The sequence below is a fragment of the Octopus sinensis genome, linkage group LG3 (genome assembly GCF_006345805.1).
Source record: "Octopus sinensis linkage group LG3, ASM634580v1, whole genome shotgun sequence".
NCBI lineage: Eukaryota > Metazoa > Mollusca > Cephalopoda > Octopoda > Octopodidae > Octopus > Octopus sinensis.
The window spans coordinates 139,098,034-139,115,074 of record NC_042999.1 but is presented as its reverse complement, the minus strand read 5'-3'; the positions used below and the strand labels follow the sequence as shown (position 1 = coordinate 139,115,074).

The 17,041-nt window shown below is 39.0% G+C and overlaps 1 protein-coding gene across 3 annotated transcripts in view; it reads right to left on the bottom strand.

Moving 5' to 3' along the window:
• LOC115209820 (MAM and LDL-receptor class A domain-containing protein 1-like) overlaps positions 1 to 8,011 on the bottom strand; it is a 66,932-nt gene extending 58,921 nt beyond the window's left edge. For 2 of the 3 annotated variants that reach the window (XM_029778377.2, XM_036501383.1), the window contains exons 1-3: positions 7,693 to 7,834; positions 3,141 to 3,233; positions 1,750 to 1,879 (exon numbers count right to left, since the gene is read on the bottom strand). In XM_029778377.2, the coding sequence (XP_029634237.1) occupies positions 1,750 to 1,879; positions 3,141 to 3,225 (215 nt within the window). In that variant the 5' untranslated portion in view covers positions 3,226 to 3,233; positions 7,693 to 7,834. Of the gene's footprint in view, positions 1 to 1,749; positions 1,880 to 3,140; positions 3,234 to 7,692 lie in introns of all 3 variants that reach the window. The other variant, XM_036501382.1, reaches the window with a different exon arrangement.
• Between the last annotated feature and the right edge of the window lie 9,030 nt (positions 8,012 to 17,041).

Below are 17,041 nucleotides of genomic sequence, written 5' to 3'. Positions count from 1 at the left end.
TACATACGTATAAATGTATATATATACAGAGTGGAGCAGTGAGGACGGATGTTTTTGAAAAACTCGCAAAATCATTACTTTTAGCTGCAAACAAATTTTATTGACATTAATGTGTTCGTATTGAATTAGCATTTATCAAAATTAAGTGTGGAAAACAACATCCATCATGTGGTGTCCATTTTCATTGATGCATTTCTGAAGGCGTTCTTGGAAGCTGGCCTCCACTCTCTCCTGCACTGCTCTGTCGATTTGAATAACTTCCATGTGAATAGCTTCATTCAAATCGTCCAATGTACGGGCCTTATGCGTATATACACGTGCCTTGAGGTTTACCCACAAGAAATAATCACACATGGACAAATCAGGGGACTGAGGGGGCCAAGGAATGTCAGCAAACCTGGCAATGAGGCGGTCCCGAAGAGAGAGCGAAGAATGTTCCTTGATACTCTAGCTGTGTGGGCCCATCCTGCTGAAACCACACACATTGAATAGGCATGCGTTTTCTTCGTTATTCAAGTACAAAGAAGTTGTTTATCATCTCTATGTAACGCTCAGAGTTCAGTAACAGCATTTCCATTATTATCTTTAAAAAAATTAAGGCCCAATGACAGCAGCCTCTCCCACAGCACACCAGACTGTCACTTTCGGGCTGTGCAGTGGCCTTTCATGCAGTTCTCTCGGATTTCAAGAGCCCAATAACGAAAGTTCTGTTGATTCACCATGCCATTGAGATGAAAATGAGCTTCATCACTCATTAACAAAATGAGGTTGTCATATGCCTCAAAAATCGCTTCTATCTGACATGCAAAATTAAACCACTGTGCATAGTCCCATGGTTTCAACTGTTGTACGAGTGGAAATGGAGGTTGTCATGCAAAATACATCTTACCGATCGACTACCGATGCCAAATTCAATGGAATGCCTCCGAGCAGAGCGATTCAGACTCCGTATCATAAATTTAGCCTCCTCCATACTTTTCTGAAGACTTTTCTCCAGACTCTGCACCTGGAATGTCTGAAACATTCCACATTTTCCGGGGACCATACCATTCGTGGCGCCCCCGCCAATCTCCTATTCATTAGCGTACCTTGTATATGAAGTGCATTCACCCAACGTAAGATTGTGTTATGAGTGGAAACAGCTTGATTTCGGTGACTGTTGGAAATGGTGCCGAAACTCGCTGAACTGCTATGACTCATTATTCTTCACATAACTGTTGAAGGTAAACATGCGAAGCGGTGTAGTCCACAGTGCCATCTGAACAAAAGAACGATGCTAAGATGCCAGGGACCGAATTGTATCAGTCAGACAAATGTCCCTCCTCCTGGGGCTGAGTAACAGCCATTTCAAAAGCGTTTGTTCTTTCTGCCCCACCCTGTCTGTATGTTAATGTTTGTTTTTATGTACAGTTATAATAAATAATCTGAGGAGTTATTTTTATTATTTAATAAAAATAATCTGAGGAGTTACTCTATACTTCAGTAGAGTGCAAATTTATTCTTTAACAAGGATATTGTTGACAGTAACTTCAAAGTTTTGGCCAGATAAGCCATCGTCTGCAATCTGATGAAGGTAGAAGAAATTTCCAAAGTTTCCACACTGTGGGATCAAATTTATAAATTGTAATTAGAACTATTTAGCCATATCTTTTACAGAATGATAAAAACACACCAATTGTCATACTTTCAGTACTAGATAAACGCACCTATTTTACATATTCTGCTTAAAAAAAAAATTGTTTTACTTACTTGCGGCCTAAGCTCCGACATATCACTTTCGCCTCCACATGAGAAGTGTTTCCTTCGCAAATGGATCCCCATTTACCATTGTGAAACACTTTAACTAAACCGGAAGATTCCGAAGTAATGTCTCCATCATCTTCAAAAGAAGAGTAGAATAAGCAAAACACATACTTGGGTGTGTAACGGCAATGGTATTCGTTGTTTGCCATTTGTAAGATGGAAGAGGAACAATGATTGAAGTTAGAAAGAAATATTTATTTACCGTTACTTTGTATATATCCAAAACCACGACAGCTTGGTATGTATAATTAGTAAATAGAAAAGCATGCAAGATTAAAAGGGTTAATTTCGGCCGGTACGTGTGTACACATTCTCATTGTAGTAAACTATCAATAGTGATAGAATGATGTAAGAGAAAAGAAATTGAGTTAGTGAAAGTTATAGAGTCGAAGGACGTTGTGTCTCATAGTTGGCTGATTATAACCTTATTCTTCCTCTGGCCGTTTGTCTTTAGTGGCTGCCTGCTTGTGGCCATTACTCTAGTTGGTCTTTATTCACTAACTAATTTTGCCTTACCAAATTCTAGTATTTACAATAATGCAAAACCAGCTAGAAGGATAGACATATTGTTGAGAACAATAGATTTGCTTTCTCTATTCTAGCTTTTGGTGGCCTAGAAGAGGTTAGAAGGGTCAAGTGGCAAGTACATTATTCTGCTTAGCGAAGGCATCTGGCAAATGTAACTGCTGTCACTCACAGAAAAACTATTGTTTTACCTTGAGAAAAGTGCTGTTGAACTGTTAATAGAGTGCAGCCCTCTTGGTTATTATGTGTGGGGTGCAGTTGAGCAAGAGACCAACAAAATACCTTGTAACACCAAAGATGAATTGAAGACAAGGATTATGGCAGCATGAACCAACTTAAACAAGGAGATCATCCAGAAGAGTTGCAGGAAATTCCGAAATCACCAGGAGGCCATGGTTGAAGCCAATGGTGATTTTATTGAATAAATTTACTCTTTAGTATTTCAAGATATTTTTTTGCAATTTTGGTAAATATATCTCTTAAAATGAGATGTCAATGTTATTTTCATTGTTGTGTCATTTAGGCAACAATATATATATATGTGTGTGTGTGTAGTCACTAAGTGTAGTGAGTTTCGCAAGCAATTACTCAATATATATAAATAATACTATGACAATATATGTTAATGACTAATTCAAAAATCCATTGGTTAATTATGCACTAAATAACATCTATTCTCTTCTATAATGCCATGTGGCTGAATGCGGACATTTTCACAACATGCCAAGGTCCATCACTGACTTGTTACAATTATAAACAAACATGCTTTCTTTCTGTTTAGAATGAGATAGTTTAGATCTACGTTTACTTACATTCAGCATATCCAGGTAAAGTTAAAGCAGCAATTACCAATAAGATCAGATTGATACAATTAGATTGACAGAGACACCACTTCATCTGATGATCTGTGAATATAAGAATATTAATTTATGACAGATATTATACATTCAAATTATTTATTAATTATTTTAATGTGAATATCTAATATTTAGTAGACATACCCCTTGCATTTTTCAATACAAGGGTCCTGTAAGGCATGCTACTGATCAGATCAGGAATGTTCTCTTGGGGAATTTCTTGCCAAGTTTCATACAGTAATCTCAAAAGATCTGGCTTTGAGCATGCTTTTTTATTCTTTTTATGAAGTGCCCTGTCCATCATGCCCCAGAGGTGTTCAATAGGGTTCATATCTGGTGACTGGCTTGGCCATGGAAGTTTTTTTAAATGCCATACTTTTCCAACAAATCTTGGGTCTTTTTAGCCGTCTGACATAAATAAAGCATCTTCTTAATCATTTCACCACTGAAGAAGATTGGAAGGAGTCCTTTCTGCAATATGGACACACATTTATCTGAGTTTATGTTTCCATCACACTCCACCAGTTCTGATTGGCTATTGCTCCAAATTGCTCCCCAGACCATCACAGAATAACTGCCTTGTTTCATTGTTGGCAGCAATTTTTTTTATGTCAAATTCTTGATTACAGAGTTTCCAGACCCATACTCAACCACTGTCAGAAAATACAGCAAATCTAGGCTCATCAAAGAATGATGGTATTCTGTTTACTACCTCATTCTTGAGTTCTCTTCTCATTATCCTATTAATTGCCCCAGTTTTTTCTGTCTTTTCCAACTTCATTTATATTCTCTTCTTCAAATTTGGTTCTTTCACTTCCTTCCCCTTCTTTTCTCCAATAATCTTCCACATGCATCTTATTATGTCAGCTACAACATTAGCAGCAGCTATGATAAACTGATTTGTTTCACTAATGTTCTTTGTTTTAACCAAGCACAAAGCACTGTTTACTTTACCTATGGCTCTCCTTACTTGACTTTTGTCCATACACCTTACATTTGGTGGCATTTCATTGTTCACACCAAGCATTTTATCTCACAGCATTTAGAAAATCTTCTTCTCTTCATCATTGAAATCTTGTTTAATATTTATTATGACTTGTCCTACTAAATCCCCTCTAATATTTACTTTATCAGCATTCTCAGACACATAGTGATTTCTTTTTTATTCATTTTCTTTATCTCTTGCCCATTCTTCACCACTTTCTGCTACTGCTGTTTCAAGCTCATCCTGTTCATTTTTTATTCTTCTCTGAATTTCTTCTACCACTAATCTTGTAATCCAATCATTTATATGAATTACTCTTGCTTCAAAATTTCACATTTCATCTCTCTTTATTTTCATATTTTCTTTATTTGTTTCATGAAGCCACTTTTATTTGGCTCATTTTCTCAGCTAACTTTCAGTCACAATCTTGTCTACCTCTTCCCATTTTATTTTTCTACCACTGCTTTTGAATATAATTCTGACCCTGATCCTTATCAATGGCTTGGCAATGACCTGCTGGAGCTTGATCAAATGTTCATTGCTTGCTGGGTGCAACACCTTCCCTAATAAGATCTGGTCTTGATAATGCAGTTATTATCATTACTTAGATATTAAAGGCAGTGATCTGGCAGAATTGTTAGCACACCAGGCAATATACTTAGGGGAATTTCATCCATCTCTAGATTCCAAGATCAAATTCTGTTGAAGTTGACTTTGCTTTTCATCCTTTTGGAGTCGACAAATTAAAAACCAGTGAACACTGGGTTCGATGTAATCAACTAGTCCCCTCCCCAAATATTTCAGGTCTTGTGCCTGTAGTAGAAAGGATTAATACTTGAATATTACTTCACTCATTTTGAGTTAGCATCTATAAGGATGTGCAATAACTAGTATTTTTATCATGACACCATCACTAGTTGGGTTGCCAACCAAGGCTCAGAGAGCCCACATCTGCCTTCCTAACTGGTGGTTTGCCATTGGTTCCTATTAGCTCATCCACCCTTGTTTTTCATCATGCAGGGTGTCCAACTATCACCTTCCTCACCAAACATGCTTAGTGAGCTTGCCAGTTTAGTCACTAATAACCTAGCCATTAGCAAGTTTATTTTAAACCTAATCACAGCATACACTCACCAACACTGGAAGCTTGCTAGACACTCCCTTCGGGCCAACACAATAAGGCAAGTAACAAAATATACAACTGCTGGTACCCTTCTTTGCCAGTTCCCTCCCTCACTGCTTGGTCTAACACATTTAACTTCATTTTCATTATTAATGCTATTATTCTGGTTATTCCATCAAGGTCAATTTTGCCTTTTATCCCTTCGGGCTAGAAAAAATAAGTATCAGTTGAATACTGGAATTGATGTAACTGACTTACCTCTCCTCTAAAATTGCTGGCCCTGTGTCAAAATTTGAAACCAATATTATTACTTTGGTTCTAATTATAATTGCAATCCAATTTTGTGGGCCACATGGAAGAGCAAATATTTTCCCTATTCATTGGATCCATCCCAGAGGTATACAGTACAGTAGTAACATTGAGAATATGAGGATGACACAACCATTGTCGTCTTTCCTTGGAATTTACCTCCACCATATATTATAATTCTGTTGAGTTTTTCAATATCTTCATCACCATAAAGAGTATCTATCTGTCCACCTCCGTTAATGACAAGCCCACTGATTGCAACTCCTGTTTCTGTCCAAAACATTGGTTTTTCCACTCCTCACAGCAACTTCACTCTACCATTTTCATCGAATTGATTTCACTAAATAATGAAAGTTTTACCATGTGTGTGTTATGTGTGTGAGTGTGTGTGTGTGTGTGTGTGTGTGTGTGCACGAGCGTATTGATCTACTTGATTAAACAATTTAAGACAGAACCCCAGCATAACCACAATACAATGACTAAATCAAATAAATAAAAGACTATTAGTAGATGTGTGTGCATGTGTGTGCGTGTGTAAATATATGTGTATGCCAGCATGTATACGTGTATGTGTACACAACCATACACACATGAATACATACACACACATATACATGTACATGTCTCATCTATCTATCTCACTCTTTTTCTCTCTTCTCTCTCTCACACATGTGTGTGTGTGTATTTATGTATGTATGTATGTATGTATGTATGTATGTATGTATACATGTATGCATGTATGTATGTATGCATGTATATATGTATGTGTGTATGTATGTATATATGTACGTACGTATGTATGTGTGTATGTATGTATGTATGTATGTGTGTATGTATGTATGTGTGTATGTATGTATATGGAGGTGTGTGTGTGTGTGTATATATATAATATATATATATATATATATGTATATATATATATATAATATATATATATATATATATATATATATATATATATTGTGTGTGTGTGTGTTGTGTGTGTGTGTGTGTGTGTAAAGGCGTATGAGTGGCTGTGTGGTAAGTAGCTTGCTTACGAACCACATGGTTCCGGGTTTAGTCCCACTGCGTGGCTCCTTGGGCAAGTGTCTCGGGCCGATCAAGGCCTTGTGAGTGGATTTGGTAGACGGAATCTGAAAGAAGCCCGTCGTATATGTGTGTGTGTGTGTGTTGTGTGTGTGTGTGTGTGTGTGTGTGTGTGTGTGTGTGTGTGTGTGTGTGTGTGTGTGTGTGTTTGTTTGTCTGTGTTTGTCCCCCCAACATCGCTTGACAACCGATGCTGGTGTGTTTACGTGTCCGTCATCTAGCGGTTCGGCAAAAAAAAAACGATAGAATAAGTACTAGGCTTAAAAGGAATAAGTCCTGGTGTCGATTTGCTTGACTAAAGGCGGTGCTCCAGCATGGTCACAGTCAAATGACTGAAACTAGTAAAAGAGTAAAAGAATATATATATATATATATATATATATATATATATTATATATATATATATATATATATATATATATATATATATATATATACATATATATATATATCCAAGAGTTAAGGAATGGAATAGATAAATTCCGGCTATATATGTTTCATAGCGAGTGGAACCTCAGAAGTGGTAAATATCCAAGCGCAGAGCATCTCACTTGGATAATAACCATTTCCGAGGTTCTGCTCGTTATGAAACATATGTAGCCCGGATCTTATCTACTTCATTCCTCAACTCTTGGATTTTTATTTGCGTACCTGGCAATCCCGGCTGCCAATCGTGAAATACGGAAAAATTCACTACCTTCCACCCCTATAAACCACTATTGTTGTTTTTATATTTTCTACGGATTGCTTGAAGCTTACTTTCTTCCTACACCTCTATCCTTGGATCTTATGTTTATATATATATATATAATTGATCAAAGACATACTAAGTATGTCTACTGGAAATAACAGTTAAAACTCTTATTTAAATCGCCAAAATACACTGATAATAACAACAGAAATCAACCGTCCGAAGGCAAACGGACTATGACAATCTCTTAGCATACATTCAAGTATTTGGACATAGTAGTAATTTCGATAAGAATTAATTTATTAAGTCTTACCTCATCGGTGACGCAAGTAAAACTACTTACTTCCTATGACATGAACCACTGGTTAACTTGTTTAGGTCAACTAATGTAACTACTTCTATTACGAACAAGTTTCATAGTCAGTCACAATCTATATAATGTAAGTATAGCTATGCGCTTCATTGTGTAAACGTGGGAGTGGGTATGTTTTTATGTATGTACATATATATATATTTGCATCCGTTTACGAGGGTGTGTAGATATAGTTGCAGGGCTGGTTCGATATTTAAGTAACATTTTTCGCGATCGTTTAGCTTCGACATTGTTATGGGTCAACACAAACTTGTGAATGTATCTGGGTACACGGAAATTCAGTAGAAGCCAATCTGAAGGACTGCACCTATATTTCAAAGGTTCCGTTTCACACACAAAGTATGTCACCTTCAGGTAATAGATGTCAACTTCAGGCAATAAGAAGTAATGTAATGAGATCAAACCGGAATATCATACTTATATAGAAATATATATATACACTGATGTAAGTAGATATAAATATATTTTTAGCTATACGTATGAATGTATGGGGTCAGTTGAAATATTTGTGAGCTGACTAAGATATTCTCATGGAATGTGACCAAATAAGATTTATTTTTCAACGTAGTCTCCCTTGCGGTCCACACACTTCTTCCATCAGTGTTACAGTGCTTGGATTCCATTGCTGAAGAAGCTTTCATTCTGTTGCTTTATAATGTCAAATGCTGATATGACGTCATCATCGTTGCGGTACTGGTTCTCAGCCAAGTGTTTTTCATGTTGGGTAACAGATGATAGTCAGATGGGGCCAAAATTGGGTTAATAGGAAGGGTAATCATCTAGTTCAAAGCCACAGTCACACACAACAGCCTTTGAAAGCAAGGATTTTTGTGCCGGGGCATTGTCTCGATGAAAAAAGACCACTTTTGTTAGTTTTCCTGACGGTTTGGTCTTGACAGCCTTTCGTAACTGTCTCAGCAAGTTGGCATTGATGGTGGGGTCATTTTGATGATAGTCAATAAACACAATTCCTTTTGTATCGCAACAAACTGAGGCCATCACCTTCTCTGCACATGAAATCACCTTGACCTTCTTTGGAGCAGGCGAGAAGGGGGTGTTTCCACAGCATAAATTGTCTCCTTGTCTCCGGCTCAAAGTGATGAACCCAACACTCATCCTGGGATAGGAAACGTTGAAGGAAACCAGCTGGATCTGCCTCAAACAATGTCAGATTTTCTCGTGTTATGATCAGCCTGGTATGCTTTTGATCAGGTGTCAGATATGGCACCCACCGAGCAGAAACCTTTGTCATACAAATTCATTGTGCAGAATATATTCTCAACTCTTTCATGAGATATGCTAATAGCATTGTCTATTTGATTTACAGTCAATTCCCTGTCATCGATCACCATGTAGCGAACGCGATAAACGTTTTCCTCGGTGGTGACAGTTGCTGGACGTTCAGACGATGGGTCACCTGCAAGGTTACTCCTTCTCCTCCTAAATTCAGTTGCCTAAATTCAGGCTTTTACAATGTTGATGAAGCTGGAGTTTCATTCCATTAAGTAGCGACCATGTCAGCATGAATGTCATTCGGAACTAAACCCTTTTCCTGCAGGTACTGCTAACCCCTTGATGCCAAATTTTGTTCCTTTTTCAAAAGAAGTTGCTTTTGAAATCTTCTTAGAACAGTCAGGTGTCAATTTACCTGAAAAGAAACAAAGCAATTATTAATAAGGACAGAAATTAATGCGTGCAAGATTTCACAGCTGTAGCACCACTCCTTCATAATCAGCATATGAATTTTTCAGCTCACCCTCGTATGCATAGAAGGATATTATATCTATGTAAAGTTATTTCATTCGGAGTTTTATTGGTCTTTGCAGTAGTTACGATTTACCCTAAGTTCAATATTGTTGGGGCTTGGCAATTTCGATACGAATAGTTGAAGGTGGAAAAAGAGAGGGGAAGGAAGAACGAAAGAGAGAGAGAGAGAGAGGAGAGAGAGAGAGAGAAAGAGAGAGTTGGGGTTGATAGTCCAGTATAAAGAGTAATGAAAAACAATTCCTTACTTTTTGGTCTAATAAGAAAGTCAACATGGTGGGGGGGATAGAAAGAAGAAGCAAGAGAGAGAAAAGAGGTGAACTGCAAAGGAAAAAGAGCAAACGATATGATCTTTTAATCTTTTACTTGTTTCAGTCATTTGACTGCGGCCATGCTGAAGCACCGCCTTTAGTCGAGCAAATCGACTCCAGGACTTATTTTTTGTAAGCCTAGTACTTAGTCTATCGGTCTGTTTTTGCCGAACCGCTAAGTTACGGGGACGTAAACACACCAGCATCGGTTGTTTGGGGGGACAAACACAGACACACAAGTATATACACATACATATACTTATATATATATATATATATATATATATATTCGACGGGCTTCTTTCAGTTTCCGTCTACCAAATCCACTCACAAGGCTTTGGTTGGCCCGAGGCTATAGTAGAAGACACTTGCCCAAGGTGCCACGCAGTGGGACTGAACCCGGAACCATGTGGTTGGTAAGCAAGCTACTTATCACACAGCTACTCCTATTGTTTAAAGATTATAGAAAAACGTTAGAAAATATTGTTTAGCCCAAGGTCAGTCATGATTTAGTAAAACTGTAACCAAAAGCATCCCAACCGTGACTTTCCCATCTTTCATACAAATCTAATTTAATGTCTACGTCCTCATCATCTATCTTGAAGATTGTATTTGAAGGATATTTGACTGTTATTTATAGTTGTTTAAAAGACTGCATTAGTTGAAGATGCATACCTACGAATTTGTAAAAAAAAAAAATTCATAATAGTCTTCGGTGCAACTGTGCTGTTGTAGTCTTATGCCCTCGCATTAAAACTTGGTATTGGGTCTCTTTTGTTGGCCCTTCCTGTTTCTGTGCTGAATTTTGCTGTGATGTAAGCTGATTAAGTGAGCTTTCGAAGTTTTTGTTAGTTGTGTGCGTAAGTTGCACGAAGTGGCGCTCTTTCTTAACTCATCCTTTATCTGCTTTGTGTTACCTCAAAATTTTCTCACGTTTGGTGTCATTCTGTAAGTTGATATTTGACTATCTTGTTGTGAGCATTTGTTTTGTCTGGGATAATATAATCAGTAATACACAAAATGTGTCCTTCTCTATTTTTAAAAACAAAAATAGAATAAGTTGATGTGAAAGAAATTTCATTGATATTTGTAACAGATTTAGTGTCTCATTGTTTCGCGATAGTGATAAATGGTATAATGAGGTGTATTAATATGAGGTGATATTGTGGTAACGGATAGTATCCATATATTTTCTTTTTTTCTTTAATTTGTTTCAGTCATTTGGCGGTGCTGGAGCACCGCCTTTAGTCGTGCAAATCGACCCCAGGCCTTAAGACTAGTACTTATTCTATCGGTCTCTCTTGCCGAACCGCTAAGTTACGGGGACGTAAACACACTAGCACCGGTTGTCAAGTGATGTTGGGGGGACAATACAAACAGACACACAAACATACACAAATACACACACACATGTATATATATACATATATACAACGGGCTTCTTTCTGTTTCCGCCTACCAAATCCACTCACAAGGCTTTGGTCGGCCCGAGGCTATAGTAGAAGACACTTGCCCAAGGTGCCACGCAGTGGAACTGAACCCAGAACCATATGGTTGGTAAGCAAGCTACTTACCACACAGCCACTCCTGCGCCTATCTTGAGGAATAATAATAAACGATCCCATAATTGCTTGTAGCAATTTATGAGATCGCTGTTATGGATTTGTATTGCATAGTAGTGGGTAATGTAAGATAAAGTGGGGATCTTTTCTGTTTGGCAGCACTTTTTGAAATTTTAGAATTAAGTGGGAATTTTCAAATTTGGTGTATTGGTGTAATTTTTCATGCTGAATCTCAGAGTTTAATTCACTTGTTCCAGAAAAATTTTTTAAAAGTTACAGACGTTTAAAGTGTGATCATTTTTTTCCCAGTCAGAAACCAGGATTTGGACGTTGTCACTTTGTGCGTAACTGCAATCATAAGACGACAAAAGAATAATGTCAACATTGCGACAATAGCACGTGTTTTAAGCATTTAATAAGCGAAAAATTACCAAAAAAAAGAGTGAACAACACATATTTTGTAGTTTTCAGCATTCGAGAGGTGGATATCGAAAATGCAATGTGAAACATCCAAAAACAGCAGCAAATTTGTACAAACAGAAAAACACAGCATAAAATATAAGTTTCTAAACACACGTAAACAAGAGTTCCTACGCTTGGTTTGTTACCGTGCAAACAGGCGCCTAAATGTCTGTGGCTTACACTTGGCTAAGATTATCCAACATTTGCAAACTTTAAAAGCTATAAACTGTTTATTTATTTATTTATGACGAAAATGAATTCCATGTCAATAATTGGCATACAAAACTACATCAATACACTAAATCTGAAATCAATTGGGACAAAATTGAAGAAATTGGAAGGTGGGATCCAAACAGAAAGAACTCTAAAATGATGTATGGGAATTTAAATCCACTGACATTAAATTGCAAATTTAACTTTAAAAAACTTTTCAGTTTGATTTAAAAGAAATTACCTCCTTCTTTTGAAGAACAGATTTGTTCGTTATCTTGTTACCGGCTTTAGACAGTCACCTTAACTAAGATGGTTAACTATCAATGATCTTGTCTACATATCTCTAAATAATTACAGCCAATCATTATAAAAAAAAAACAGAACGTTCCTTATGCATTTTGCTATTACGTGTTGAGTTCAAATCGTTCTTCAGGCAACCATTGCAATAGATTTCGCGTCATAAACAATTTCAACCACACAATCTGAAATATTTTAAAGAAAGCTTCTGTCTACACTGTAGTAGTGATAAGATGCAGAAGAACAACACAAAGGAATCTGTATAATATGATTTTGCTAACATTTGACCTGATTGTTTCCATCAATATGCAAACGCCTTTTACAATATGGGTAACTCAAACATTCTCACAGATACTTTTTTAATAATGAGAGGCAAGGTTTATGATATCTGAAGAATATCGCCTCTTTCCATCATTCTTTTTGTTCTTTAAGTAGTTCAGGCTTCCGGCAGGCGAAGAGAAAAGACTTCAAGCACAAATGCTATTTACATCTGGTTTATTTACAGGAAAGGTGAAGTGTACTGCTCTCAGCTACCATCTTAAGCTCCGATAGTGTAGGCGCATTGCCTCTGAAGATAGACAGGCAGAAAGCCACAGTCAGTGATGTTGTTCAGCCAGTGCTGCTGTGTTGTGGAGCCGAAGAAGAAAAATTTGAAGAAGGTTTTCCCTTTATATAGTTTTCTCCACAACAAGCCCCGTTGTGATCTTGTGCATGGCAAATGAATGCAGATCAGGTCTCCATACAGTCTCGGAAATGGCAATGACTGCCGCGAGATCTCATCCAATATGGCGCTGACTGCTTGTACCGCTACAAAGGCTCCCCCCTGAGTGTAGTAGTACGAAAACAGAATAATTGGAGCAGGCACAAGAAAGAGGAAAGATGGCAACTGATCGCAACCAACAAGATATGCTACAAAAACGTGACAAGTCAAATAGAAAAATAACTGCAAGAAATATAAATTGGCATGCACAAAATTTGACAAAATGTTTAATGGCAGAGTATTGGAACTGTCCAGTAAGACAAGAAAGCGATTGTCTGTCACAGGAAATACAAAAGAGATTGTCAGATATAAATAGTTTTAGTGAGTTTTTTAGGCCAATGCACAGTGCGGCCAGTCCTGGTGACATAGGGTTTGTTCGTGTTAGGCAGTGGCGACGAAGGTGTAGGTGTAGGTGATGGTGTGGTCAAAGGTGCATGTGCAGGTGAATGTGTAGGTAGTTGTAAAGGATCAAAGGTGGGCGTGTTTGGGGTGTCATGGAAGGGTATGGACACCTCAAAATGTGCACTTTTAAGTCTGTCGACCGACACGATCTCTACCCGACCATGGATGTCGAGACTAAAAGTTTTGGGTCTGCGCGATAGCACACGAAACGGTCCCTTATAAGGAGAAACGAGAGGCCCTCTGACAGAATCATTCCGAACAAAAACATGAGTCCATTTGTCAATATCCGGAAGGACGTGAGATGGAATAGCCTGGTCATGCGGATGCATGGGTGGAAGACTTGAGAAATATGAGCGAAGTCTGGTGACATACGACGTTGGATTAGGAGGCGATGAGTTGTCTGGCGCTAACATTGTACCAGAGAGTACTAGGGTGGTACCGTAGAAGAGCTCAGCGGAAGAGAAACATAAGTCTGCTTTAACAGCAGTGCCACAACCAAGAAGAACGATAGGCAGGAATTCTGTCCAAGATGCGGGTCAGAAGTGGCACGTAGGGTAGCCTTCAATTGCCTGTGAAAACGTTCGACCATCCCGTTGGAGGCTGGGTGGTAGCTGGTCGTATGAATGTGATGAACTCCTAGGATTCGTGATAATTCACGAAATAGGGAAGCCTCGAACTGGCGTCCGAGTTGAGTGGTTATTTTAGCAGGGACTCCAAAGCGAGCAATCCAGTTAGAAACGAAAGCTCGAGCAACTGACTCAGCGGAGATGTCCACTATTGGAATGGCCTCTGGCCAACGAGAGAAACGATCGACGTATGTTAATATGTGAGAGAAACCGCGGCTGACAGGCCATGGTCCAACCAGATCAATGTGGACATGGCGAAAACGAGTCTCCGGAAGAGAAAACTGTCCAAGAGGAGCGCGAATATGCCTGTAGATTTTAGAACGCTGGCATTTTACACAAGAGCGTGCCCAATCGGTGATCATCCGGCGCATATTATGCCAGAAAAATCGAGCCGTAATAAGCTTCACCGAGGCAGCAACGCTCGGATGTGACAGTGAATGCAAGGCAAAAAAAACGGAGCGCTGATGGTTCTCAGGTACAAACGGCCTGGGCAAACCAGTAGCTGTGTCACAAAGAATGGTGCCTTCAGCAGTCGGAAGTGAGATACAGGCAAACTTGAAACAGGATAACTTTGTAGAAGCTAAATCCAAAGTGTCCAGAGCTGGCTGATCCTGCGCAATGGCAGTTAGATCGGTTGCAGCAGGAGATGAAAGGGAGCACACAGGAAGACGAGGGAATGCATCAGCAGGCACCTTCTCTGTTCCAGGAATGTGCTGAATGTCACTCGTGAACTGGGAAATGTAGTCCAGGTGACGAATAACACGAGGCGAGTGTTTGTCCTATTTAGATGACAGAGCAAACATAAGAGGCTTGCGATCAGTATAAATCACAAAATCTCGGCCCTCGAGTTGATGTTGAAAATGACGAACGGACAGGTAGATCGCCAAAAGCTCGCGATCAAATGTACTGTACCGACGTTCAGCTGGCTTTAATTGACGAGAAAAAAACGCCAAAGGTTTAGTCTGGTTGTCTACGGTGTGCTGCAAAACAGCACCAACCGCAGAGTCCGATGCATCAACGGTCAAAGAAAGAGGAGCGTCGGTAACTGGATGTGCAAGCAAAGGGACAGAAGCGATTTCCTTCTTAATGAACTCAAAAGCAGATAACACCTCGTCAAATAAAGCAATAGAATTCTTTTTGATATCTGCCTTCAACAGCTGAGTCAAGGGAAATAACTTGTCTGCACAATTTCTAACGAAATGTCTGTAAAAGTTGGCAACGCCCCAAAATTGACGAAGTTGGTGTAGTGAAGTGTGGGGTGCGATGCGCTGAATGGCATCGACTTTGGGAGAGAGAGGTTTGTGCGCTTTTTCTGCAAATTTTTTATGGTACCAACACAGACCGGAGTGAGAAGAAAAGGAATCGGTCGAGCGTGAACGGGACCGTCTCAGATTTCGACGGCGCGAAGAGTTGGATTGCTCTCTCCAAAGCGCGTCTATTCGGCGTATGAAGGCATCAAGTCTATCCAAAATATACTGAGTGGTGGAAGATGCAGCGGAGGAAATCTCTGAGCAGGAGCAGACATGGCGAGGTGCTGGCTGGATAGCAAATTCTAGAATCTTGCCAGCCATGGTAGCAAGTTGATCCACGGTGTTGGTATCAACCGCTGTGACCAAGATGGTTTGCACATTGGGAGATAGCCGGGAGAAGAAAAGTTTCTTTGGAAGCGAACTGTCCTCAATCGTGTCGGTGAGTTCACGGAGATGCCGTAAAAATTGAGTCGGCGTCCTGTCACCTAACTCCTCATCTTGCATAAGCTGCTTAAATTTAGACTCCGCTGATTTTGTGTTTCGGCGGAGAACCTCAGATTTGACCCCCTCGTACGTCGCATCCGGACGAGGATCAGTTATGAGATCCCTGACTGAAGGAGCGAGTGGTTTAGGAATGTTACACAAAAGAAGATTCAACTGACGCGACGATGGTACAGTATGTACTGCAAAATATGCCTCTAACTGAGCGAACCTAAATGAGACGTCACCAGTATACGAAGGGAAATTTTTGTTTTGTCTTCTGTCAGAGGAGAAAAAAAATGGACCAAAATAAAACCGACAAAAAGTGTGGTTGGAAATAGTAGCGAGTGTGCGAGAAAAAAATTTTCTGAACAAAATTTATAGAATTGTGTACTGAATGCACAAACAAAAAAAAATTTTCGTCGCTAAACCTGCTTTTTTTCTCTCTTATGTTTTCTTTCAACACAAAAAAAAAAATGCGAAAAGAAAAACAGTGTAATGGTATGTGTGTGCTTGAACCAACAAATATGTTTTTTTTCTCTGTTTCTCAGTTTAAAAAAAATCGCCAGAAAGTGATGCGCGACCGGTAAAATTCTGTTTCCACGTGGGACAATTCAAATATGGTGGCGGGAACGATGACTGGAAGGTGATGGTCGTCTTGCTAGATGTTGATGGACGGCTGGAATTGTAGCCATTGGTGTGTTTACCAGTCGAAAACGAGTGAAAACCGCCACTTCGTGATTCGGCTGAGGCGTTTTGTAATGCGATGAAACTTGTGGCTGTCGAAAAACTTTTCTACGTCGGGGGGGGGGGGCACCATTTTTAATAATTGAAGGCAAGGTTTACGATATTGGAAGAATATCGTCTCCTTCCATCATTCTTTTTGTTCTTTAAGTAGTTCAGGCTTCCAGCAAGCGAAGAGAAAAGACTTCAAGCACAAATGCTATTTACATCTGGTTTATTTACAGGAAAGGTGATGTGTGCTGCTGTGTTGTGGCGCCAAAGAAGAGAGATTTCAAGAGGAAAATATTTTCAATCACACCTTAAGTTACAACTCTATTGAAACAAGAACAATAACAACGACAGTAACCATAAAAATAACAACAATGGCAACAATAACGACAATAATTAGAAACAACAGACTGTTATTATCTCCATTCTC